Source organism: Dipteris shenzhenensis, chromosome 13, assembly GCF_047967505.1.
Source record: "Dipteris shenzhenensis isolate YYH24624 ecotype China chromosome 13, Dip_SZ_1.0, whole genome shotgun sequence".
NCBI classification, from domain to species: Eukaryota; Viridiplantae; Streptophyta; class Polypodiopsida; order Gleicheniales; family Dipteridaceae; genus Dipteris; species Dipteris shenzhenensis.
Window position 1 is genome coordinate 10864768 of NC_141608.1, and position 21002 is coordinate 10885769.

The 21002-nt window shown below is 47.9% G+C and overlaps 1 protein-coding gene across 4 annotated transcripts in view; it reads left to right on the top strand.

The window, feature by feature from the left end:
* Positions 1 to 21002, top strand: part of SS4 (starch synthase 4) — a 153403-nt gene that overhangs the window by 97076 nt on the left and 35325 nt on the right. For all 4 annotated transcript variants that reach the window (XM_087383530.1, XM_087383531.1, XM_087383532.1 and 1 more), the window contains 3 exons: positions 9175 to 9369; positions 9476 to 9547; positions 9844 to 10059. In XM_087383530.1, the coding sequence (XP_087239656.1) occupies positions 9175 to 9369; positions 9476 to 9547; positions 9844 to 10059 (483 nt within the window). The remainder of the gene's footprint in view (positions 1 to 9174; positions 9370 to 9475; positions 9548 to 9843; positions 10060 to 21002) is intronic.

Below are 21002 nucleotides of genomic sequence, written 5' to 3' on the forward strand. Positions count from 1 at the left end.
CACCTGTACGGCTGCCGTACAGGTGTACGGTCAGACGGGGTAGGCACACACACGAGGGCTGTGGCGATCTGTTCTCCGCTCACGCTCCACGCTCACCAAAACCCACCGTCCCCCACACACACACACACACACATACCCCCCGGATCCACACACACACACACACACACACACACACACACACACTTTTTTTTTTTTGGGTGAAATCTTTGATTGATTATATTATATGAGTAGCAACCTCAAAATAAGGTGCTACAATTACATCAACTGGAAATTTCAGTATATGCCTAAAAGACCTCATGATCTATGCAGCGGGTCTGCAAGCAATCAAAGAAAGATTACTGCAGAGAACGCCTAAAAAAGCCAAACAGAGAGAAAGTAGGATCACCAAAGACTTACAATTCCTATATGTCCATAAAGTCCATAGTGCCCAGCAGCGAACCCAAACGAAGAAAAGATGAAACTCTGGTTTGGATGGAGACACACACACACTTTTTTTTTTGTAATATCCAGTGCAGTATATTTATATGCTCATAAATTTACATGATGGGAGGTCCTTGAAATGGAGAGTATCCCAAAGATCAGAAACATAAAAAGAAAAGCGCTATGCAAGAAGCATCCATATCACCCTCATGGCAGGCATCATTTAAGGATTGCCGCAATGAGGCTCGGAAAGATTCATATGACTTGTGAATCTGCCGACCCAAGTATGCCAAATTATGCTCGCTCCAGATTGTCCAAAGAGCCCAATATCTCACCCAAGAGAGAAATAGTGAGTATTGAGACAAAGACCTCATAAATCTGCCAAAGAGCCAGAAATGTTTCCCAAATCTGTGACTTGGGAAATGGAGCCGAAGATGATCTGAAATTCTCCCGAGGAGGTTCCTAGAACACGGGCAGTGCCAAAGCAAATGAGGAACAGTCTCTGAAGGAGCCTGACATCTTAAACATGTGGATGGTGCAATGCGACATTTGGCAAGTGTGACTCCCACTGACAATGTGCCTGTCAGACATCTCCAAAGAAAAAGTCTTTGTTTCAATGGCATTTTACACTTCCATAATATCCGGAGATTCTTCCGCCACCATGAGAGGGGCTTCCTTATATGCCACAGAGAATTAGAATATTGCTGAATCCATGGAGCAGGCTGAAGAAGCCTGTAGGCTTTGATGGAGGTCAAGGCAGGAAGAGGAACAGGACGAGTGCATGTAGCAGAGGGCTGCAATTGCCAATCCATAAGCCTGTCTGTGTCAGCCACTATGGTGCATTCCCAATGCATAGGAAGCAGTGGCCCGAGGAAAAGATAAGACATAGCCCTGATCATCTACCACATCATGTATGTATCTAATTCCCAATTTCATGAGATTGTATGCCCGAACAGGTTCTTGTAAAGCGAGTGGAATGTCAAATATGGCACTCCAATGAATACTTTCTTTCCTCATTGAGTTTGTCCCCGAGCAATTATCAGGTTCCCATTTGACCTTAGAAAGTACTTGTTTCCAGTCAAGTATCAGAGTAGTAGAGAAAGGACAGCTAGGTATCTTCCCTACAAATCTCCCAATGACAACCTCCCAAGGATCAGTAGTCCAATGACCATAAGCACAAGTGCTCATGTTGACACACATGGATGCTATCATACAAGTCCATGGCTGTTGTTGGCGGAAAAAAGTATGAAGCATAGTCGCCTTCCTTGCAAGTACATGACATCTTATATTGAGGACATTAAGTCCACCATGCATCCTAGGAGAGCACACCATTTCCATCTTCATCAGTCTCAATGCTTTCACAGCAGTTTTTGTCCTCCATAACAGCTCCATAGCTTGAGACATAAAGGCTGAAATATCCCTGGAGGACCAATGCAGCAAAGGCAAATAGAACTGGACATAGGACATTACAATGGACTTACTATTCTGAGCCTGACATGAAGAGGCCAAGTAGAAATTTTCCAGTATTCCAGTTTATGTTGAAGTCTTTGGAAGATCCATTTTCGTTGCTGCTTCGTGTGATATGCTATCCTATAGGATATCCCAAATGCTTTACTACATCTTTGGAATGCACCACCTGACCTGGCCAAAGAATAGAATGCCAGTCACATTGTTTCAGGGGAAGTAATTTAGATTTGTCAAAATTGACATGCAATCCCGCTGCCAAACCGTACAATGAAAGAGTGGTCATAAGCATGTGAACTTCCCGGGGAGAATTCAGTGGCATAAAGAAGGAATCATCAGCATATGCTTGTGCCAAAAAAGATGCAGCCCCAGGGATTTTAAGATCAGTCATCTGTCCTGTGTTTGTAAGATGATCAAGATACATTAAAAGGGGGTGGGTCGCAATGGCATAGAATAGAGCACTAAGAGGGCAGCCCTGTCTAACTGATCTACCTAATGTCCATGACCGAGATAGATGACCCCCAAGAATGCACTGAGAAGTAGAGCCAGAATAAAGCTAGTAAACTGCATTTACTATCTTGGGACCAAAGCCCAACTTTGTCATGATTTGAGAGATAAAATCCCATTGAACAGTGTCAAATGCCTTAGCAATATCTACCTGCAATATGAGCACATCTTGATGCGAATACTTAGCATATTCAATTGCAGTCAAGGCATTGGACATATTATCATGGATTTGTCTTCGCGGCACAAACCCATACTGATGAGGATGAAGTCCCGCATCCAGTATCTTGTGAAGCCTATGCACAATCATTTTGGCAATGAGTTTGTAAACTACAGGCATCAAAGTAATAGGCCTCCAATCTGACATATGGTCACATAGATGTTTTTTGGGCACAAGTTTGACTATGCCATGCTTCCAAGAGTGCGGCAACTGATTTCTTGCCAGGCAACATTGATCATTTGCAAGAGGACTTCTTTCAAATCATCCCAAAAAGAAATATAAAATTCCACCGTAAGGCCATCCCAGCCAGGGGACTTGTATTTGCTGAGGTGAAACAATGCATTATCAAGTTCTGTGTTAGTAAAAGGTCTCTCCAAGATAAGAGCATCATCCATTTACACTATTCCAGAAACATATTGGAGGAATTCAGTCCTAGCATCAGTCATTTGATTTGATGGGGAACCTGGAGCGGAGAACAATTTCTGGAAGTAATTTTGGCATTCATCTTGGATATCAGAGAAAGAGTGTGTCCAAGAGCCATCGAGCTTCCTTACCCTTAGACATGAGTTTTTCTTTCGAGTAGCATGCAAGCCCTGGAAAAAGGCTTTTGATGAGCAGCCCTTATCCATGAGGGGCTTCATTCTTGCCCTAATCAGCCATTTGTTCAATTTCCTCTGATCATTAACAGTCAATTTAATATGAGCATGTGATAGGGTATCGTTTTCTGAATCAGAGAGAGGCCTTAACTGAGAAAATTTAGTCAATTGTTGTGCTGTCCTTTTTGCCCATTTAACCTCATTCCTCCATTCAGTCATATGCCATTTGCCATACTCCCTAATGACATTCTGCATACGAGAGACAAAACTGTCCCAAGCATAATTCATGTCCTCCTGGCATGCAAAGGCAAGGGATGAATTGCAAGTCTGATCATTTGCTGGAACTAGTGATGTCGGAAATAAGCCTGGTTAACATGCAATAATCTACTGGAAAGGGGTGGCAAATCATCGAGAGGTATGCCAAGCTGCAAATTCATCTACAATGGGGCATGATCTGACAAGCCCAATGAGAAATCTATAAAGAGATGAGGGCTAAAATTTGCAAATTGTTGTGGGTAAAACAAATACCATCTGTGAAGCCTTGCCCAGTATGTTGTAAGTGCATTATGATGAAAAGTATATCCAGGTACTGACCCTTGGAGAAGCAGCCATAAATCTTCAGCGTGCACAGAAGAAGCATGCTATCCCATTTCTGCCTTTCCAATGATAGCATATGAGATCTTGAAGTGGTGTTATCTCTTGGTAGAGGGGAATTATTGAAATCTCCACAGATGAATGCATTGGATCTCCATGGATATCTGCATAAAGAATCCCATAATGAAGCCCTCATGGCAGAGGTCTGGGAAGCATAAACTGATGCAAACTCAAAAATATCACCATTGACATTACATTGTATGACCATCCATCTGCCACTGCTGTCATTGAAGGCTAACTGAGGTTCCAGCTCATGTCTAACCAGTATGCATACACCTGAGTAGGTAGTGGTACCAACATAATATATATCATAACCGCCAAAATAATCATGATGACCAACCATGGAGTGTTGATTATGTTTTTGCAAACAAACAATATCTGGCTGCATTTTATGTACATAATTCCATAAAAGCCTCCACTTGGAGACATTGCAGAGGCTCTATACATTATATGTAAAGCACTTAAGTGTTTGGAGCATGAGAGAGGTATATACAAGAAAGTATCAGAATAAAACAAGTCATTAGAGAGGCAAAGCCACTGCCTGCATGGGCTGCATTCCTTCATGATCCATGAAAGACACATCATTTTTCCCTTCTTCTGAATCACATATGGGGATGCCCTTCTTCAGTACCCCCACCCAATTTTGAAGGATAGGAGCTGAAGTAGAAGCCTGTCCGGGTGAGGGAGAAGAAGCATCCCATTGACGAGATTGAAGGGGGCGTTGCTTCAATACAACCACCTTCTTACGTTGTTGAAAACCATCCTGATCAATTTCTGCAGATTCCTTCATCTTCTCTTTTCCTTTATCTTTTCCTTTTCCAGCAAGTGACTGCACCTGATTGATTGGTTTGGCATTCTTTGCTCCATTTCTATTTGCTGTCTTAGCTTGCAAATTCTCATTCATTTCCCGTGTTTGGGGCGGCATGGCATTGGGAGGGGGCTGATGCAGAACCATCGGGCATTCAGAGGCTAGATGCCCATACTTGTGGCAAGCAAAACAAGCTCCTGCAAACACGCCCCACTTCAATTCAAAATACTTTTTTCCCGATTGCACTCCCTCAACTTCCACTGCAATAGAAGGAGGGGTAGGTGTATCAGTGTCCCAGAGAATGCAGAACCTGTTACGGTTTCCCATGGGCCGTGGAGGACAAATGACCTGTCCCAAAGAAGCAGCCAAGCCAGGCAACTCTTCACGCATATAGTCCGGGAAGTTAACAACCTCAACCCATACAGGACAATGATGTCGTATAAGACTTTGATAATCCTTGTTTGGGGACCAGGGCATATCATGTACCATCTGCTTCTCGTAAAATAGGGGAGAGAACTCAAGAAGCCTCTGCTTGCAAGAAGCATCAGATAAATGCACCTCATAGAAGCCTCTTGAAGCAAAATACACTCCTTCTACAAAGCATCCTCCAAGGATGGACTTAATCCACTGCGCGACATCACTGGTCGCTGGGATTCTTCCTGGAAAGAAAATTATAACCGCAGTTTGAGACAACTTCCTGAGAGGATTGACGAGGGATGGCAATTTCAATTTGTATGTGACCTCTGGAACCGGTTTGCCCCATTCCTGTCGTGACCGCTGAAAGTCATCCTTAAGGGTGTCAAACACGTACTGAGCTTCCACAGTAAGTTCATCATCTTGTGATGCAGGCTCTGATAGGCGACGCTTAGCATCTGCGGGTCTTTCTTTTCGAGTATATGTACAAACTTCCAAATCTGAAGCCATGATTGAACTACGGCAAGACAAGAAGGAAAAAAGGAGCGTACAGGCACGGGATTGTACGGAGAAGTACAAAAAAAACAGCAGACGTGTATGGCCCTGGAGACGGGACTGTACGGAGATGCAGACACGGGACTGTACAGAGGTGCAGACGGGATTGTACGGAACTGCGTGCAAAAACGCGTGCAGATCTGTACGGAGATGCAGACGGGGCTGTACGAACAGCGTACAGAAACTGTACGGGGGCCATACAGGTGTACGGAAACCTTGACGAGGCTGAAAGGCAGAGGTCACACCACAACACACACACAAAACGGGGAGCTGTAGGAGGCTGAAAACGAGGTGGAAAAGAGACCAGATAGAGCTCTAGAGAGGTGGCTGGTAGCAGCGAGCAAGCTCAGGAGGATGAACGGACCATAGGCAGCAGTAGGGGCAGGTCCAGATCACCAACAGAGCCGGCTGAGGGCTGGAATCGTCGCCATGGCTGGAGCTCACACACACTTTTTTTTTTTTTTTGGTGAAACCAAGATACTTATATTATAATACATTCATTTACATCTGGGCAGAGCTCAAAAGAGAGCCAAAGCCCTATCCATCAAAAGCAGCAAAAGAAAAGCTGAATACAAGAAACATCCAAATCTTCCTCATGTAAGGCATCATATAAAGACTGTTGCAATGAGGCTCGAAAGAACTCATATGGCTGCTGAAGTGGAGAATTCAGATATGCTTGATTGCGCTGTAACCAGAGGGTCCATAAGGCCCAGTATCTGATCCAGTGGAAGAAAAGAGAATACTGTGACAAAGAAGCTGATAGTGTGCCATATATCCAGAAAAACCTGTAGAACCTGTGAGCTGGGAATCTGAGAGGTAAGAAATAGGAGATTCTGTCTAGAAGGTCTCTGGAATATGAACAAAACCACAGTAAATGCGGAATACTCTCAGATGGAAGATGACATCTTGGACAAAGGGGCGAAGCTATCCTTCTTTGAGCCAATTTCACCCCTACTGGAAGAATACCAACAATATATCTCCATAGAAAGAGTCGTTGCTTCAAAGGCATTTTCAACTTCCATATCAATTGCAATCTTCCTTTCCACCAGGCTAATGACTTGTTCAAATGCCATAGAGAATTAGCATGATGGGCAATCCAGGGAGGAGGTAATATCAATCGATAAGCCTGTATAGAAGTCAATAAATTCAAAGGCCTAGAGGATATGCTTGTATTTGAAGACCAAAGGTGCCAATCTTGAAGCCTGTCTCTGACATTCAATGTCGGAATCGGAATCAGAGGGAGTAAGAGATCAGCAATAGCTTTCCAAATGGGTCTATGATGCATCCCCAAATTGTATTGTCGACATGCTACTGGAAAAGTGAGAATATTTCCTTGCATATCTACTACGTCATCAATGAACCGGATACCCATTTTCATAAGATTGTAAGCTCTGATGGGTTGTTGAACAGCAAGGGGAGAGGAAAACACAGCACTCCAATGAATACTTTCCATTTTGAGTGAGGAAGCTAAAGAAGCAGGATGGGGAGACCATTTGATGTGAGAGAGTACTTGCTTCCAGTCCTGAATCAAGGAATTAGAAAATGGACAACCAGGGATTTTACCTTGCAATTTGCCAAGCACTACTTCCGATGGATCAACTAGCCAGTGTCCATAAGCATTAGTGCTCATCTGTCCACACAAAATTGTCAACATGACAGACCAAGGCTGCTCTTGTTCAAAAAATGTCTTGAGCATAGTGATCTTTCTTGCCAACACATGAAATTTGATGTTTATTATATTCAAACCACCATGCATTCTTGGTGAGCAGAGCAAGTCCATTTTGAGCAGCCGTAAAGCTTTTTTATGAAGCTTTGTTTTCCAAAAAATCTCCATGGCTTGAGACATAAAGGAAGTGAGATCTCGAGATGACCAATGTAATAGAGGAAGATAGAATTGGACATAAGCTAGAATAATAGACTGGACAATTTGAAGCCGTACATGCAGAGGCCAAGTGGAGATCTTCCAATATTCTAATTTGTTCTGAATTTTGTTTGCCAGCTAGGACATTTGTTGCTTATTGCTGATTTTCCAGCCAATGGGATAGCCCAAATGTCTTACTATGTTTTGTGGATAAACAATCTGGCCTGGCCACAAGATAGCATGCCAGTCACAATGCTTGAGAGGCAAGAGTTTTGATTTCTGAAAATTAATTTTAAGACCAGCTGCTAACCCAAATTCTGAAAGGGTATCCATCAAGAGGCGAATCTCCAAAGGACTATTCTTTGGCATGAAGAATGAATCATCTGCATAGGCCTGTGCAATGAAGGGTCGTGAACCAGAAATCTGAAGCCCCTCTAGTTGTCCAGTATCAACCATGTGATCCATATAAAGTAGCAAAGGATGTGAAGCAATGGCATAAAGCAAAGCACTGAGAGGGCATCCGTGTCGAACTGAGCGTTTGAGAGTCTAAGACTCAGACAAATGATTCCCTATAAAGCATTGTGCAGTGGAATCTGAGTAAAGACAATACATGACATTAACTAGCTTTGGCCCAAAACCAAGTTTTAACATGATTTGAGAAACATAATCCCACTGTACTGTATCAAAAGCCTTCGCCACATCCACCTGCATGACTAACACATCTTGATCTGAATATTTTGCATATTCCATTGCAATGATAGTGTTAGAGATATTGTCATGTATGTGCCGTCTAGGAACAAAACCATATTGCCTGGGATGAAGGCCTTCATGAAGGATATCCTTTATCCGATGTATCAACATTTTGGCAATCAGTTTGTATATAACCGGCATCAAAGTGATGGGCCTCCAGTCATCCATAGTCTCACATAGAGGTTTTTTGGGCACAAGCTTAACCAGACCATGCTTCCAAGCTGAGGGAAGATGTTGATGCTGCCAGGCTGCATTTATAAACTGCAGAATTGGACCCTTCAGGTCAGGTCAAAAGGCTTCAAAAAATTCGACCGTCAGACCATCCCAGCCAGGGGATTTATGTTTACCCAAATGCCTAAGAGCTTCATCCAATTCAACATCTGAAAAAGACATTTCCAGCATTGAGGCTCACACACACACACTCACACACACTCACACACACACACACACACACGACACACTACACACACACACGCACACACACACACACTTTTTTTTAATTAAAAAAAGTGAAAACTCTGAATGCTTTATATTACAAGATAGCTAACTAGGAAGAAGCTGGCAAGCTGAAATATTACATCAAGCGAAAATGTCCATACAGGCCAAATATACATCCTGATCTATGCAGTGAGTTTGCAAACAATCGAAGAGTGATTGCTGCGAAGAACGTCGGAAAAAAACAAAAGTAGAGAAAACTGGATCACCAAAGACTCTATGGTTTCTAGCTTTCCAAAGAGTCTAGAGTGCGCAGTAGCGAACCCAGGTAAAGAACACACACACACACACACACACACACACACACACACAGATTTCTCCAAAGAAAATCAACCCAAAAGTACTAAACAATTTAGCCTTATAGCGAAAAAGGTATTTTTGTTCTTTCAAACATTTATGGCTGAGTGTTTGACTTTTCAACCTTCCCTTGCAGGCTCCTCTATATTGGGATCTGTATGTACCAGAAGGATTGGACTCTGCTAGGGTAGCATTTACTTGCCACAATTTTGAGTACCAAGGCAGTGAAATTGCTGGGGCCCTGGCTTCTTGTGGTCTGAATCCTCAGGAGTTGCACAGAGCAGACAGAATGCAAGACAACGTAGTACATAACAAAATAAATCTGTTAAAGGTGAGAGAATGGTAGTCAAACTCCCAGATGGCCTTTGACAAGTTTGAGATATGGTAAATAGTGCTTTATCTGAATCAGGACTTGCTGCTCTGTTGTCTTGCAATAGGGGGGCATAGTCTTTTCAAACATTGTGACTACGGTGTCTCCTACGTACTCCCAAGAAGTGCTAGGTCCAGAGGTATGTTATGAAAGTGTGCTTTTATGTGTCTCTGTTTTTGAAAAGGTTCCATGTTTTCTGTCTCCTTTTTCTGGTTGGCTTGTCTTGATGTGCTATCCCCTGCTTTACCGATAACAACTTATGATGTTCACAAGTGGATGATTGGATTTCTCCTGTGAATTGTCCTGGTGACTGAACTTGTTCACATGCTAGCAGGACTAAATCACATACTATTCGTACTGCTGGACAGAGCATCCAGAAGATTCTATAAAGCAAGGTATAAGTAATCATGACCCATTTCTTTCCCTTTTTGACAGGGAGGTAAAGGTTTGCATTCCACACTTCTAGCCCACTCCAACAAGTTTTTTGGGATATTGAATGGAATTGACACTGAAGCTTGGAATCCTGCTTCCGATGCGCTTATAGATCATCAGTACAGTGCTGATGAAGTCACTGGTAAGGCAGCTAACAAAGCGGCTCTGAGAGCCAGGTTGGGGCTTTCTGCAATTGGCGTGGATTTGGAGAGGCCTCTTGTAAGTTTCAGCTTGCACGTCTGAATTATGGTGTAATTATGTCATGGGTTTGGACTTTTTCTTAAATTAAAAACATTGTCTAAGTAATAGACCATATAAAAATCCATCCTAACATCCTTTGGAGGTGACAGGACTTTGAGGTTCACCGTTCCTCCAACAACCATCTGAAAAAATGTCCACTAAGTCTATCCAGAAATTCCCATGTGGATCGCATCTTGTATTTGTAACAACAGCTAGGTTCTAATCAGAGAGCTGAAAGGATCAGTACCAAATTTTTTTTCGTGTCACCTTTAATGGCTCAAAATGATTTAAACCTGTTGAAACAATGGTACATTTGTCGATTTCCTCGCACAGCAGGGCCACACGAATGAATTGGCCACACACATCAGCTAAATCATGCTCGAAAATAGGTATCAGAGCAACCAGGCTGAGCATCAGCACTGATCTATCGTTGACTTTCTTCCTCGACGCCAGCCCTCACTAGATCGAGAGCCACTGTTAGACGAGCTTCTATCGTCTCCTAAATCATCCGGTGGAGGTGGTCCCACAGACAGCATACATAAGTCCAGCCACTTTGATGGACAACTGACCAATTGGTAGGAGGCTAGGGGCTTATTGGTGTTCCTCTTTTCGGTTTCTCTCACAGAGGTGATAGCGTGATGTGTTACTTTTTTATCGTCACAGACATCAGCCTTTGATATGGTTGCCCCTTTAGAGGCTGCACCCTTAGCTTTTGTTGTATCTAGTGTTTTTCAGTCTCCTAGACCATTTGGTTTTTTTGTACACTGCCAACTCAGATTTGAGACCAAGCATAACATTCCAGTGAGTCAGAGACGATGCGTGAGTATCGTCGTCTTGTCCGCAAGAAGAAGCAGACCTTCGTCCGCCGGAACAAGGAGTTAATAAGCATTTTGTTTAGTAACAACCCTAAAGACTTTTGGCGGAAGTTCCTTGATGGCGAGCTCCATCCCGTCTCACAATGTATGATATTCCCCACCAGCCATCTCCTTACCTCTCACACTTGTCCCGTCCTACCTCTTGCACTCTTTTCAGAGCCATGGTTTCAAGCAATCAGCCCTTAAGCTTTATAATGGCCGAGCTTAAGATCACGAGGGCTTATGCACTGTATTTGTTGCATATGGAATAGATACTTTGGCCCCGATCTTTTTTTTTTTTCGAAAAAACAGTGCTAATTATATTACTTCGAGAGCAAGATACAAAAGGTCAGCTTGTAGCTGACGGGCTGCGTTCACAAATCGGACACAGCCCTAAAAGGTAACAAAAATAAATCACTCTCTCACGGAGGGATAAGGCGAGTGTGAATGAACAGCCATCGGGGTGGTGAGTAGCGCCACCGAAGGCCCTGCGAAGTCTGCTCGAAGAAGAGGCCCTGTGTGTCCCAAGCCCGGAGGAAGCGTCTCCGCTTCTCCCGGCCGGCCCGGGAATCTTCCTGATTGAATCTGGTCCCACTGGCCTCTGAGGGTATGAATAATCTCGCTCCAAATATCAGTCATGATCTGGGCAGTCGATAAGAAGGTGCCACCGAGGATCTGCGCGCAACGCGAGGTCCAAATGTGCCACCCTGCGATGCTGCTAATAATCTCCCAGACTGGTTGCCTCTCCTGAACTCCTGTATCAGCCTCTGCTAGGTGCTGGGGGATACCCTCGAGCGGCCCCCACGTCCCCTGTGTGATAAGGAAAGTGGGGTCCTGCTGGCATGCCTCGAATAAGTGATGAAGACCAGGTGCGGTGCTGCACCAACAGAACGCGCCCCAAGTGATCAAACCTAGCTCCGGTGCTGCGTGAGTAAGAATCCCGAAAGTCCACCTCCACACTTCCTGGGCGCGAGTGCAGCTCCACAGGCAGTGTTTTGGTGACTCCTCATCCTCATGGCAGATCTGATAGCGTCCGTCCTGGCCTATCTGCCGCAACCAGCTCCCCACTGGAAGACCTTTGTGGGCAAGAAGCCACAGGAAGTAGGAGATCTTCCGCGGCCGCCAGCTCTCCCACAAGGCCTTCCAGAAGGCCTGCAAAAAGAACCTGGAAATACCCTGTGCATACCAGCTGGGCCGCTGGGTGGGGGGGCGGCTCTGCATCCTCCCAAGAACTCGCCTGCCCAGAGTCGTGCTGTAGGCAAAGAAGGAGGTCGGCCCCTGTCCTGTCACAATCTCTGGCCAACTCCACTCTCCTGGGTCTCAATCAAGCTGTGACAAGGCCCGCCCCTCCCAGAGCCAGAGTCGCCAAAGCTGCATCTGATCCTGCTCAATGCTAGGATCGGTACGCGAGACCTTCCCCAAAAGGCCTACGATCCGAACCCTCTGCCATGGGAGTAGGGGGTCGATGAGCGCATCCTCTCTCCTGAGTCGTCCATCCCCCATAACCGCGAAGAAGGAAATAGAGGAGTCGTCCATACGTCCTGCGACCACCAGTGGGATGCCACGGGGGGTGAACTGTCCCAGCCAACGGTCGTCACCCGGCATGAGGATCTGAGGCTCAGGTGGAACCAACCAATCAGCTGGGATCGCGCCGTCGATCTCCGTGCGTCTCGCCTGGGCTCCACGTGCACCTCCAGCTGCGTCTGCGAGATCAGCCGTCTCCAAATGTCTGTACGTGTCCCTCCAAACTCGAAGGGACCGGGCTGGCCCCCTCATCCAGCCATCCCACCTGATATGTGATCTCTCCCCCAACTGAAGGCCCTCGGCATCTCTGACCTGACCATTCCATATAAGCGGCTGGCGATCGATCTCCTCCTGGCAGCTAGGAGGGGACTGAATGAGACTGAGGCGGAGCCGCCTCCAAACCATGAGGAGGCTACGAACGAGTGGGGAGCGGGGCTGAGTGAGCGGGGCGGAAGTGAAGATCCACCTGAGGGACGGGAGCCACTCTCCACCTCGGCGCGGGACACAAGAACCGACCCCCTGCTGAAGTAGCATCTTCCACGTCTGCCCCCCCGGGGTCAAACCGCGGATGACTAGCTTGCCTAACAAGGCCTGAATCTGAAGCTCTGGATCGATGACCCCCAGGCCACCCTCAGCCTGCGGAAGAATGACTGTCTGCCAAGCAACCCTGGCTCTGGTATCTTTGAGGCCATCCTCCCCGGACCAAAGGAAGTTCCGAACCAGCCTTCTAAGCTGTGCCACGCTGGATCTCGAGAAACACCAACAGGAAGCCACATACCAAGCCGTGGCTAGGAGGACCTGGTTGACTACCAAGGCACGACCTGCAAGGGAAAGCTTAGCAGTGCTCCAGAAAGCCAGCTTCCGTCAGATGGAATCTAGCACCGGGAGAAACTGTTGAGTTGGCGTGATGTCCAGGCCGACCTGAAAACCAAGGTATCTAGGTGTCTGTCCCCGTGGGATCCACCTGAAACCTAAAAACCTCCCCCACTGAGAACACGCCCCGGGGTCTGTGAGAAAACCAACTGATTTGTTCCAGTTGATTTTCGCACTAGCAGCCGAGCAGAAGACCTCCAGGGCCATCCTCACCCTCTCCAGCATCATCTTATCGTCTTGGACATACAGGGCTGTGTCATCCGCGTACTCCGAGTCCAAGAGCTCCGTGTCCTCTCGGAGTGGAAGGCGAACACTCCTGATCCCTGTAGACCTCGCCCGAAGGTAGTAAGTCATAGCCTCGGCGACGAAGAGAAACAGGTAAGGAGCAAGGGGGCAGGCCTGACGCACTGATCTCTCCAAGCTAAAACGCTCACCCATCCTGCCTCCAATGATGACTCTGCTAGAAGCTGTCCTGTACAAAGCTGAAATACCCTGAATCCAACCTGCTGGGAAACCTAGCCGCTCCAGAGTCCCCTCCAGAAAGGACCAGTCCACTCGATCGTAGGCCTTCTCAAAGTCGAGAAGTAGGATGGCAAGGTGTGATCCGCTGTGCTGAGCCCACTCCGCCGCCTCTGAAAAGGTGAAGACATTATCCAGGATATTGCGATCCTGGACAAAGCCTGTCTGAGTGTCATGGATGAGGTCTGGGAGTAGAGGCCGAACTCTAGCGCTGATCATCTTGGCGAGGATTTTGTAGGCAGTGGTAAGGAGAGTGATCGGGCGCCACTGACGGATCTCCTGTCTATCTCCTCCCTTCGGGATGAGGCAAATCAGTCCCGAGGAGAGGCTCTCTGGCATATAACCGCTGCTGAAAATCCTCTGAAGAGTTGCTAGGAGGGGCTGATGGATCTGGTCCCAGAAGGAGGTGAAGAATGCCCGGGATAGCCCATCCTCACCTGGGCATTTCTGTCCATCGATGGCCATCAAGGCCTCCAGCATCTCATCCGTGGTAAACGGTGCCAACAACGTCGCCTGCATGCTAGGCTGGACTAGGGATGGAGTGTGCCTCCACACCTCCTCACGGGCACGTCGAGTACGAGGGGCAAGCGGCTCCTGCTGGAAAAGGGTCCTGTAGAAGTCAGTGGCCAACCCCAGGACCTCTCCCGGATCCGTAACGATGTGTCCCTCCGCTGTCCTGAGACTCCGAAGCTGATCACCTGCAGCTCTCTAGCCATGCGTCCTGAAGAACTCCCTGCACATCCGGTCACCCTTCCGGGCCCAGAAGGAGAGAGAGGCGTGATAGGAAAACTCTGAGCGACGCTGGAGTGTCTCCTCAAGAAGGGCTCTGGCTCGAAGGGTGTGGATCCGAAGCTCCTCCGAGCCCGAGGATGCCTGCTGGAGTCGCTGAATGGAGGCGAGGTGTTACGCTCTAGCCGAGGTAGCATGACCTCGGAAGAATCAGTCGACATTTCCCTTATTGGATCTATCTCTGTAATATATGTGTTTGCGCTTCATGTAAATGATCGGGAGGGATTTAATATCAAGGTCCTAGGTGAGGGCTGATAGCACCAGACTAGATAGATCTGAGACCAAGGGCCTAGTGCAAAGATTGTGCCTAGGGGCAAGGAATTAAATGCATCCCAAGAGAGGGGTGAAATGTTGCATTAGGAAGGCCCTATATGGATGACATGTGGCATCTAGATCTATCTAGGGATTTGGGGTTTGCTAAGGCTAGTGAGAGAAGAGAAGGTTTGTTTTTACGTGATTTCGAATGGAGATCTCTCTCTCTCGCTTGGAAGTCTTGGCAGAATAGGCTGGGAGGAGAATCAGGGTGCTACTCCCGTGATCTGTCAGAACAGGTTAGTATAGAGACAAGGAGGTTGACAGTTGGTATCAGAGCGCAAGGCTTGGAATTAGAGAAGGGACGAACACGGGTTTACGTAGCTGTCGTAGAGCGGAAAGTCCAAGGGGAGACGTGACCTTGGAAGAGCGTAGCGGGAGCGTCCACGAAGAAAAAATTAAGAAGGTGGAGCGCTGGTGACGGATCAACCGAGGGTGATGGAACGTGAAGTGTGTCGTGAGCTATGGAGAGAGTCGAAATGGTGAACGTGCAGTTGCTGACGCAACATGCAATGACGAACGACGTGGGCGTGATATACGACGGGTCTGTTCGCAATTGCTCGTGACCTCCACGCGACGGGCTAATCAACGAATTACGAGGTGTTGCTGCCCGTGGTCTATGACGGAATGAAGACTAACAGGGACTCACGTTAACGGAGGTCTTCGATGAGATTCGTGGAAGGGCGACGCGCAGGCAGGACTACGGGGGATCTGAGAACCTGCGACAACAGGCGATAGGTTCACATCGCTATCTGTTCCGCCGTAGTCTTGGCCCTCCAAGCTCACGTAGACAGCTCGTAGCTGGGACTTCTTTGGCCACCAGTTCCGCTTATCTGCTGTAGTTAGTTGATTGTACGTATCAGCTGGTATCGAGTTTCTAACCGGAACCCAGAGATTGCAAAGGCTTTGGCAGAAACGTATCATTTACGATCAGGAAGTTACGAGGAGGCTACAGGCTTCAGGATATCTGCATACGTGAAAATCCAGTTGATCAAACCGTGTAGCGGGAGTAATCGACCAGGGAGCTCTCTTTGACCTCCGTCAATTTTGTGTTTTTTTCCTGATTTAGTTTTGTTGATGCTCCGCTTGCGTGAAGAGGGTTTTGTTAATAATTAGTCTGCATGAAGGTTTGATGCTGTAGCAGGGACAGATTATGCTTGAGACTATGCCTGTGTATTTTAGTCTGAGTTGACTTGCAGGAATTTCCCTAGTATAGGGAAAGCAGGATTTGGGATATATGCATGTATCAAATGCCTAGTTAGTGTGAATCTGGGATTGCAGGTATTCCCTAGTATAGGGAATTGTGTCAGAGTGTCAGTACACTGAATTGCATCAGTTTGTAAATACAGTGTTCTAGCGGTGTTATTATTTAAAAAAAAAAAAAAAAAAAGGGCAAAACACCTACTGAACTAAATGGAAGCAGAAGAAGGGGCTTCCAGGAGGGACCCTGGTGAATCAGGAGTCCGGCCGACCCAGCACGGATCGCGCCCAGTAGCTCACACTTTATCTGGCAGGATTGCATTGCTGGAGGATGCCTTGCTAGCGTTTGAAAGCAAGAAGCTTTCTCCCTCTCAAAGGAATTGGCCAACTCATGAATTGGAGTTGTATGCTGTTATCCATGCTTTGAAAACATGGAGGCATTACCTGTATGGTTCAGAGTTTTATGTGGATGTAGATCATGATACTCTGAAACATTTTTGTAAACAGCCTGACTTGAGGGGCCGCCAAGCTAGGTGGGCAGAGCTCATGCAGGAGTTTAATTTAACGATTCGGTACCGAAGAGGAAAAGACAATAAGGTAGCTGATGCGTTGTCTCGCATTATGCACAACCTGAGTTTCACGGTATTAGAGAGTGCTCTAATGACCGAGATCAGAGAAACTCAGAAGGTGGACGAGTTTGTCCAGAGCTTATGGCCTAAGGCTTATGTGTTAAAACCCGGGGAAAATGAAAAGGATGACTTGGCATCCAGAAAAGGCCAAACTTATGCAAGATATGCCATAAGGGATGGTATGCTAGTTAGAAATGGCAAGGTTGTAGTACCTGGTCAGAATGATCTCAGGCAGAGAGTCATTCGACAATGCCATGATAGCCCGTGTGCGGGACATCCAGGTGTCGAGAAGACATATGATCTCGTGAAGCGAGATTTCTTTTGGCCAAAGATGAAAAAGCATATTCATGAATATGTGACACGGTGTTTCTCGTGTCAGGTAAGTAAGGCCGAGCGGGTGAAGCCACCCGGACTTTTACAGCCCTTGGAAATACCACTAAGTAAGTGGGAGAGCATTTCCATGGATTTTATTGTAGGGCTACCTGCAACACAAGGAGGGTATAATTCTATCCTTGTGGTGGTTGATCGTCTAACCAAGATGGCTCACTTCATTCCGACTAGAGAGTCTATTAGTGCCCCGCAAGTAGCGGATTTGTTTATTAGACATATATTTCGTCTGCATGGATTGCCTAGATCCATAGTGTCAGACAGAGATGTCAGGTTTACCGGTCACTTTTGGACAGCGGTATTTGAGACACTAAGGACTGAGTTGGGAATGAGTAGTGGGGATCATCCTGAGACGGATGGTCAGACGGAGAGAGTCAACCAGACTTTAGGATATGCTGAGGGCATATGTGTCATTGAGGCAACATACATGGGACAAGTGGTTGCCATTGTTGGAGTTTGCCTACAATGATAGGAAACATTCATCTACTGGGTTCAGTCCGTTTGAGCTGAACTATGGTTATAGACCAGCCAATCCAACTATAGTTGGAGTACCTCAGAAAGTGCCTAGTGCCGCGAACTTTGTAGTTCAGATGCGGGAGATGCTAGCACTTGCGAGAGCTAATATCCGTCAGGCTATGGATAGAGCCAAGGTGTATGCGGATGAAAATCGGTCTATAAGAGTATTTGAAGAAGGAGAAAAAGTTTTTCTCAGAATTCCTTCGCACTCGAAGTCGTTGACTTCAGGAGAGTGTGCTAAGTTATCACCTCGATACTGTGGGCCGTGGTTAATTCTTAAGAGAATAGGCAGTGTAGCGTATAAATTAGAATTGCCACAGGGGTGTAAGGTGCACCCGGTTTTTCATGTTTCACGTTTAAAGAAATTTTTACATACTGGTGACTCACTAATCGAAGGTGTGGTTTTGTTTCAGGAGATAGAGGATATTGCAAGGCGCAAACCAACAAGAATCCTGGACCGAGGAACAATGCAAATACGAAATCGGAAGATACCCACGGTGTTGGTTGCATGGCATGGTCAGCCTCTATCCGAAGCTACCTGGGAATCCGTATATCAGTTGCGGAGAGTATTCCCAGACTTTATCATCGAGGACGCTGATGTCTGAAGAGGGAAGGAATGTTACGCTCTAGCCGAGGTAGCATGACCTCGGAAGAATCAGTCGACATTTCCCTTATTGGATCTATCTCTGTAATATATGTGTTTGCGCTTCATGTAAATGATCGGGAGGGATTTAATGTCAAGGTCCTAGGTGAGGGCTGATAGCACCAGACTAGATAGATCTGAGACCATGCATTAGGAAGGCCCTATATGGATGACATGTGGCATCTAGATCTATCTAGGGATTTGGGGTTTGCTAAGGCTAGTGAGAGAAGAGAAGGTTTGTTTTTACGTGATTTCGAATGGAGATCTCTCTCTCTCGCTTGGAAGTCTTGGCAGAATAGGCTGGGAGGAGAATCAGGGTGCTACTCCCGTGATCTGTCAGAACAGGTTAGTATAGAGACAAGGAGGTTGACACGAGGTCCCTCCGAAGAGCTCTCTCTCTGCCCCACCAATCCTGTCGAACCTGTAGGGCTGCGAGCTGGCAGATCTGCTTGGACTCCTGCAAAGCCTGCTCCACCGAACCAACCAGATCCACGCACTCACCCCAGTCTCTGTCCCAAAGACTGCATATACTGCTGCGCACGTCCTCCCTCGAGAAAATGGAGTCGGGAATCCGGCATGAGCGGGGGGGAAGGGCCTGAGCTGCCGAGTCTAAAGATAAGAGCACAGGCGCATGGTCGGAAAGTGTCGTCCTTGGAACTATACCCGCCTGACCGCCTCTGCCGATGGCCCAATCACTAACATAAAATCTATCCAGCCTCTCCAGGAGTCTACCTCCTTCCCTGCGGAAGCCCCACGAGAAGTCCAAGCTCCCGTGCCAACGCCGGAAGGACGGGTCTCGCCAACTGTCCCTTCCTCCTGTCGCAAAGATAAGAGTCCCAAGCGGACTGCTCTGCCTGAGACATACCTGTAAACTCCGGTCCTCTACCCTGTTGGTGCTCCAAGGTCTCCAGATTGTTGAAGTCACCTCCAACAATCCAGGAGTCCATGTCTGGGAGAATCCCTGTAAGTGTCCTCCAGAAGGTGGCTCTACAACGGAGATCTGTGGGAGCATAAATGTTGAGGATTCCAACTCTGGAGCCCTCCAGTTCCAGGCCTACCCAAAGGGCACGGGCTGGTATCAGCGTGCCATGATCAAAAACTCCCTGGGCTAGCTGCTCGCCCACGGAAGTACAGACACCACCACTCCTCCCCAGTGCGCCGATCGAGGGCTCCCAATAAGTGTGAGAGCGTCCAGGGAGAATCTTCCCGCATCTACGGGAGTGAGCCGCAGAAAGCTTGTGCTCCTGGAGCAGAAGTACATCCAAACGACCAATCACTGCTGGCTGAAGTTCCTGTCTCAAAATGAGCTTCCTAGGACCACGGGTGCCAGAAGAGTGAAACCCGTTCACATTCCAGGATACGAGGTGTAGGCTTATGGTGAGGATTGGGAGGCTGCGAACAACTGTCTGCTCGCGGTCGAAGTCGAAGAAGAAGCTGACATTTCGGAGTGGAGGCGCTGACGCTTATGGGAAGGTTTGGAGGGGGAAGCGGGGTCGTCCTGCCCGTCCTTCAACACCTTCAGCAAAGGCGAGAGGCCTTTGGTACCATGAACGAAAGCTTTCTCGAGCCAGCTCGAGATCTCTGAGGTGGACATCCCGTAGAAGGCACGGAGTTTCTGAGGAGTCCAGGCTCTGACATCTTGGGGGAGGGGCCAAGACAGGGGGCCTGAGGATCACAATCAGTCTGAAGCATTTGGCGGCGCAATGCCACCGCAGGCGCACGTCACCCTCGGACCACTGCGTCTCGAGAAGCTGCCCACCGGACGGGCCTATCCAGGAGCATGTGTCTGCTCCCTGAGAGCCTCCCAGACCGAGTCGTCTGTCCAGGTCTCGGTGCTGTCGCTAAGGAACGTGAAAGCAAAGCTAGGGCCATCCCTAGGGTCCAAGGCGGCTATCTTCCCATCCGCCCCTTTGCGGAGCAGGAAGATACTGATGTCGAGGCAAGCAGGGAAAGTCCCGAGGTCGGCCACATCCAAGTAGTCCCAGGGGCCAGATCTGTAAAAGTCGCGGTGGAGCTCTCTCTCCTGAAGCTGAGGCCCATCAGAGTCTGCCACTGAGGGGCTAGCGGACAGAGAGGCCTGCTCCGGTAGTGGTGTAGACTCAGGGTGTCCTGCCAGCGGAGGGGGAGGGGGAGGAGGCTGAGGAATAGGCAACTCAGACTCCTCAGGGGCGACTAGTGGAGGAGGAGGAGGAGGGGGAGGAGCGGGGGCTGCCCTCGGCTGAGGAACCGTCGGTGCAGCTAGCTCTGCGGGAGAGCTGAAAGATGCGGGGGGGGAGGGATGGGGATGCATCTGGAACTGGGGCTGAGAAGGAGGGGGAGAAGACCGAGGAGGACGAGGAGGGGGCTGAAGCTGCGGGTCGGGAGATATGGGGTGCAGATGGGGGATGGGCTGGGGCTGAATGGGAAGAGGCTGGGGAGAGGAGGAGAGGGGGATCTGAGGCTGTGGAGGGCGGGCTACCGTCGAAGAAGATGCTCTCCCAGGTCCCTGGGGCGGTTGCCTGTCGGGTCTCTGAGGTGCAGCTGCAGGTTGGGTAACCTCTGCCTCCTTGCCTTTATCAGAAATCTTCTTGTTCTTTCCTCTTTTCCTTCTAACCTCAGTCCAGCCGCCAGCTAACTCCGGTCCGGGCTCCGGCTGCCTCTGCTCCTCCTGGCGTGGCTGCTCGGAGGGGGGGGAGG